General features: G+C 25.7%; 1 protein-coding gene across 1 annotated transcript; it reads left to right on the plus strand.

The window, feature by feature from the left end:
* Positions 1–4,945: 4,945 nt before the first annotated feature.
* LOC109339395 (probable glutathione S-transferase) lies at positions 4,946–5,873 on the plus strand. Its single transcript, XM_019576825.1, has 2 exons — positions 4,946–5,312; positions 5,494–5,873. The coding sequence occupies exons 1-2, from the start codon at positions 4,995–4,997 to the stop codon at positions 5,833–5,835; spliced, it is 660 nt and encodes a 219-aa protein (XP_019432370.1). The 5' UTR covers positions 4,946–4,994; the 3' UTR covers positions 5,836–5,873.
* Positions 5,874–6,595: the final 722 nt, after the last annotated feature.

Raw genomic sequence — 6,595 nt, forward strand, 5'->3', positions numbered from 1 at the left:
ATTTGAACCTGATGTAATTTAGCGATGTTGCTTGTACAATGAATGGATGATTATGATAGCAGTAACTTAATTGTACTGATTAAGGTTTCATATAGTAGAAACTTTATCGTGGACAGTACAAGTCTCATTTATTTTGTTTGATAAATACATTATCGTGGATAATACAAGTCTCATTTATTTTGTTTGATAAATACATTATATTACGCAACCCTTTCGTTTATTTTTAAGGGTTCATTTCTTAGAAAAGTTTTTTATTTGTTTTTGGTTTCCAAAGTTTAAGACAATTTTAATTATTACTTTCTCTACTAAAGTCTTACAATAATTGTACAGGAGAAAACAACTATTTCCTTAGTGGTCATAGTAAAAAATTATAACAAATATTATTCTAAATTAAAGTTAGGATAATGAATAAAAAACGAGAAATTGTATATTATGGTGGGTGAGTGACTGTGTAATGATGAAAGAGACATAAATATTATGCTCTTATTTCTTTTTATTTTTTGTGTTTTATAGTATAATACATTTTTTGGTACTATCAAGAGTATCCTCACCTTTTTGTTTAAGGAATTGCTCTCTTTTGAGGTGTGTTATTACTCCTCCCAACAAATATCGCCATAGAAATTAAACTTTTAAATTTTGGTCGTCTTCGAATCTAGTGGTGTCCTACACCATTAAACCAATATCTTATCCATAGTATCTTTATAAAACAAAAGGAGTATCACTGAGTTAAGTGGGAGAGAAAATAAAAAGTTTATACTAAGAAAAATGATTAACAAATTTGTTAAATTGTTTATTTTAATGTTTCCCTTGAGTTTAAAACATTAACAAATAACCTCTCAACTACATTCAGTTAGAAAAATAATTTGTAATGATTAATAAAAATAGAAAAGAATTCTCTCAAAGTACTAAATAGGGCCAAGCATTTGCATTGACTTTTACTTTTTTTATTGACTTCTACTTTTGCATTGACTTTTACTTTTGTATTTAATGGTGAAATTGTCATCACATTGTGCCAAAGGTGTACTCTTACTCATATCCGTACTACTTATCTCTGAATTTTTAATATTAATTATATGTTTATATATTTTATAATAATAAATATATAAAAATAATTATTATTTGAATAATAATTATTAATTATGATATGTAAATGATAATTTTATGGTTATAATTCAATCATTAAAATTTAATTTGAAATATTAATAAAATGGACAAGATATAATGTTAAAATATTTAATTAAAATATATGTGTGAGTATTCATGTGACAAATATCATGATCCATGTTTTTACCTATAAACTATTTTTGTGGGTATCTATTATGGATATTTTGACGGGTACTCATGAGTCGGATATTTCTGTTATCTCTAATCTCAAGTACAATTCATAAATATAAATAGTGTAAATAGATAATAATCAAAAGAATAACAAAATAGTGTTAAGAAATATATGTATTGAAGTTTTATTTTGGGAAAAAATTAAGAAACTTATATTTTTTATGATTCAAATCTTATAATTAATTTAAATATGAATTAAAAAAATCAAATTAATAATTTATAAAATACTCATGCTGTATCATGAAAATAGTAAAACTTTAGAAATTCAAAAGAAATAAGCAACATGTTTTTAATGCTTTGTCTAACACGTGGATCAATTATCAAGTCAATAATTTAATATCTCTTTTACTGATTCCTCAATCACATACAATAATTAATAACTTTCAAGCATTTTGCTCATTATCATAACTTTATAACATTTGTTACATTTTCAATGATGAAGGGAGTAATTGATTTCTCTTTGTTGACAATGAATTGAATAATTTTGTAAGTGTATAATTGAAATAATAATACTAAACTTTCTTTGATATTTGGAAACTAAAAATAAATAGAAAAAAATCTAAGAAGTTTACATTAAAAAGAATATGAGGGGTTCAATAATTTGTTTATCAAACTTTGTTTTTTTTTGCTATAATGGAGAATGTATTTTCATCCTATGAATGAAGTAATCACATTTAGGGTGTATACTTACTTCTCTCAATAAGAGCATTCACAATAGTGTAATTCATTTTTCGTTCTTAAATAGGTCACACTAATTATTTTATATATATTTACACATTGCAACAATTTAAGGATTTTAAGCAACTTAAGTCAAAATCATCTTCAATTGTGCAACTCTATTTCTGTTCTAAATGAACCCTACAAACCTACCTCATATTTATATTCTTCTCCACTTTTGCTTTATTTTATTTAATATTGATTTATTCTCTCATAACATTTTTTTCTTCATTTTTAATGATATCTCAACTATAAGAACAATGTCTATTTTGTTCATTGTTGCGAAATAAGCATAAGAACGGTTATTCTCTAATGATAAAATTGAAAGAAGATCGTTCATATTTGATTTTAAACTTAGTTTTTCATTACAGTGAATGTTTTAATTGTGACTCTTTTTTTACCTAATAGGGATACAATAAGTTTTTATACCACTAAATAAATGAAACTTGTTTATTTCATGATAAAGTTTTTGAAACCTTAACCAATATTATTTGGGTACTTGTTCTCATATTTATTCATATATATTAAGTGTGTTCCTATTTGTTTGAAATTTTTTTGCTTCTTATTTATTTATTACATTTAGGAGTTCAATTGTACATTAATTAATATTTCTCATGTTTACCTCTATTTATCATTGTATGGTTCATCTAAGTATTAGAAAATTTAATAATTATTGAGAATTGCATTTTTTTTAAGTAATAATTTTTTTACAAGATAAATATGAATGAATGTAATATTATAATAAATATTGCTAAATTTTATTAAATTCAAATTAATTGCATTTAAACTTTGGTGCAAAAACAATTGTATCTATATAATTAGCCAACGGTATCTTATACTCTCCCGGTTTAAAATAAACAATTACTATTTGAGAGTATGATATTTATCCCATTTTATATCAAATTTTAAAAAAATTATGAAGAAATTAGTTATTTATTTAAATATACTGAATATATTTTATAAAGAAATTTAAATAATTACATATATTAAAGCAATCAGTTAAAATATAATTATTTTATTTGATTTAATAAAAAGCAAACAATTTAAGTTAGTATTCAACATTTGTTGAATAAGAAATTGTTTCAATACTATTGGAAAATTATAAAAAATGATTAATGTTATTATAATCGAGAGAAACAAATATTTATTGCTTCCTTATAAAAAGAGATAGCAAAATGAACCTGTTTTGCATGTGTATGCAAATGTATGTAATAATTTAGAATAGACAAAATTTAATAGGCAAAATTCAATAACATGCCCATTTTAAAATGGGCTCATAGGCTTGCTGAAGTCATGTTGAATAATTACAAAAATAAAAAAATTATATAATAAATTAAATTAAATAAAGTAGTTGAAGATAAAAAATTAACAAAAACTTTAATATTTTATTTAAAATTGAACAAATCACATTAAATTATAATTTTTTAGGGATTAAAAATCACATTACATTGTAACTTATTTAAACTTTTCTTACTTTTTTCTTAAGTTATATTTATGGGTAGCGCACATTGCCCAATGAAAATATCTGCGGGCTTGGCAGGCAAAACATGCAGTGCGAAACGGATAACACTTATATGTCCTTTCGTAAATAAATGCGGGCTATACAAGCGTACCCATGGCCATTACATGTTTTGCCATCTATACTTTATAAATTATAATATAGACCAGAAAGTGTGTCATTTCCTTATTTTTGTGTGATAATATTAAATGTTTTGGGTAATTAGTTATATTTTATGATAATCTTATTCATGAATATTATTTTTTTAGAACTTTTTTAATTCTATTTATCTCTTCTTAAAAAATTAATGACTATTTTTATTTTATAAATCTACTAGTTTGTTAGAGAAAAATAAAAAAGATCGACTCAATGAATATGATTTAGTATGAGTGAATATATATTGAGTAAAACTTGTCTTTTAACTTATCCTATATAGGATTATTTTTTCACCTAAATCGGTCTTAGACTTAAAGGTCAGTCCAACATCAAATATCAACCGAAGACAACTTTTAAATCTGAATCCGACTCTAAACTCAATTATGCATACATCTTTTAGATAAAATATTACTTTAATTATGGATATGTAATTTAACATATTAAATGATAAATATATATTTTAAATCATTTATATATATGATAATTTAAAAAATCAATGATATTTTGAGTCAAACAGATGTCATTACTTTATAAACAGCTTAATAAACACATACAAATATGACGAATGAGTGACTATGAGATAGGTTGGGACATATCATGTTTGTCCGTTGTCTGACTATAAATATTGTCGATGTCTAATTTTTGAACCTTAACTCGATGAACCCCGACCTTACTTGAGTCCAATCATGATTAAATATTGTCGAATCCTACTCACCCTACCTAGTGTAGTTAATATGACGAAAGTATAAATGTTTAGTCTTAGTCATAGAGATATATCTAGTGAGATAAAAATAAATAATTATAATTATTAAATTATAAAAGATAAGTAACAAATTAAAAAAATACTAAATTTAGTAAAAACAAATATATTAATGATGTTCCTAATTTGTTTCTCATAACCTTAAAAACACATATAGATGATAAAAAATCATTTATTAACAGCAAACTTTTTTAACCAATGCTCAATGGATAGTCATTCAAATTGATGCACATTAAAATATGATAATTTTTAATATTAAACGTTGAGTTAATAAATATGAATGATCAACTTAACTGTTTTTATATAAATAATGCATCTTTTATTATTTATGTGTATTTTTTATTTAAGGGTCCATGATTATTATATATTATTTTCTAATATTTGCTTAGTATATTTTTTATTCCATGAGAATATTTGAACGATATGTATTACCTATAAATATAAAGGTATTCCATCTCATTCTCATTCTGCATAATCTCTATAGTTTTTGCTTGAGAAATTTACTCTTTCACTTTCAGGTCATTAACAATGGCAGATAATGAGGTGGTGTTGTTGGATTACATTCTGAGTACATTCGGCATAAGAGTGAGGATTGCATTGGCAGAAAAAGGGATCGAGTATGAATACAAGGAACAGGATCTGGTGAACAATAAGAGTGCATTGCTTCTGGAAATGAACCCCATTTACAAGAAAATCCCAGTTCTTATTCACAATGGAAAACCCATTTGTGAGTCCCTTATTATTGTTGAGTACATTGATGAGGTTTGGAAGAACAATCCACTCTTACCCACTGATCCTTATGAAAGAGCTCAAGCCAGATTCTGGGCGAAGTTTGTTGATGACAAGGTATATATATGTTCACATTGTCCACATACATAACTTTGTCATACTTGTGATTTATTTTACTCACAACCTTCCCAATTAGTATATTTTGTGATGCAAGATAGTAGTGTGAATTATTTTATAATTTATAAGAAAAATTTGAATCTAGTCTGATCTAATGTGGTCTGATGCGGTTATATTGCAGGTGCATACAGTTGCAAGGACGATGTGGCTAGGGAAGGACGGTGAGCATGAGGCAGAAAAGAAGGAGTTAATAGAGAATTTGAAGCATTTGGCTGATTTGCTTGGGGATAAGCCATATTTTGGAGGTGAAAAGTTTGGGTTTGTTGATATTGCTTTGATCCCTTTTTATAAGTGGTTTTATATGTATGAGAAAATAGGCAAGTTCAACCTGGACTGCCCAAAAATCATTGAATGGGCAGAGAGATGCTTGAAGAATGTTGAAAGCGTGGCCAAGTTCCTTTCTGATGAAAATGATGTCTATGACTTAATTAAGATGCACAGGAAAAAGATTGGTGTGGACTAAGACACAAATGATGAACTGCACTGCATAACATTGAGGAGTTTGTGGGAATTTTTTTTATTTTATGTGAAATAAGACGGTATTTGTTGTTGAGCTTGTATTAGCTTTTTCTAATAAAACAATGATTTCTTTTTTGAACTTTTTTGGGTACATTTTATTTATTTATTTATTTTACTTTTTGAGTTTATTATTTACAATTGTTCTGTAACGAATTCGTTAAGTACCAAAACTAGTAACAACCTTATCACATATGAGATTTTAGGAAGATTTTTAGAAGGTGACCGAAGGCAAGATACATTGGCACTTGTAATGCAAAAAATACTAAGCAAACTTAAATAAATCAGCAATATATCTAATTGAAGTGTTCCAAAAGCAACAAATTCCAATCAAATGCATGAAGTTTGGCACATTTAAAGTGATCTCTTATTACATTATTACATCATTATTCAAAAGATAAAGCAAATGAAGAATCAAAGACAATAGGGTCACAACTCTGTCTCCTACCTACTTAATACCAAGCTCCTTTTCTCATCTCCACAATGAGATCATACTCTTTTTCTTGGGCCAATTATCCAATATGAGCTAATGTATGATTAGTTTTTTTTTTGGGTTTTAAATAATATATGATTAGTTGATTAGTTGAAAGTATAAAAACTTTACTTTGACCTTGAATTGTAATTAAACTCTAAACAAATTACATAATTTTATATAAAAAAATTGTATATCATCCAAGGCAAAATTAAATGCCTACTTATCAATATAT

This window comes from Lupinus angustifolius, unplaced genomic scaffold (genome assembly GCF_001865875.1).
Source record: "Lupinus angustifolius cultivar Tanjil unplaced genomic scaffold, LupAngTanjil_v1.0 Scaffold_74_35, whole genome shotgun sequence".
Classification (NCBI taxonomy): Eukaryota; Viridiplantae; Streptophyta; class Magnoliopsida; order Fabales; family Fabaceae; genus Lupinus; species Lupinus angustifolius.

Coding starts and splice junctions, on each gene's coding strand:
- LOC109339395 (XM_019576825.1), top strand. CDS start 4,995: ATGGCAGATAATGAGGTGGTGTTGTTGGATTACATTCTGAGTACATTC. Junction 5,313..5,493: donor CGAAGTTTGTTGATGACAAG/GTATATATATGT, acceptor GTTATATTGCAG/GTGCATACAGTTGCAAGGAC.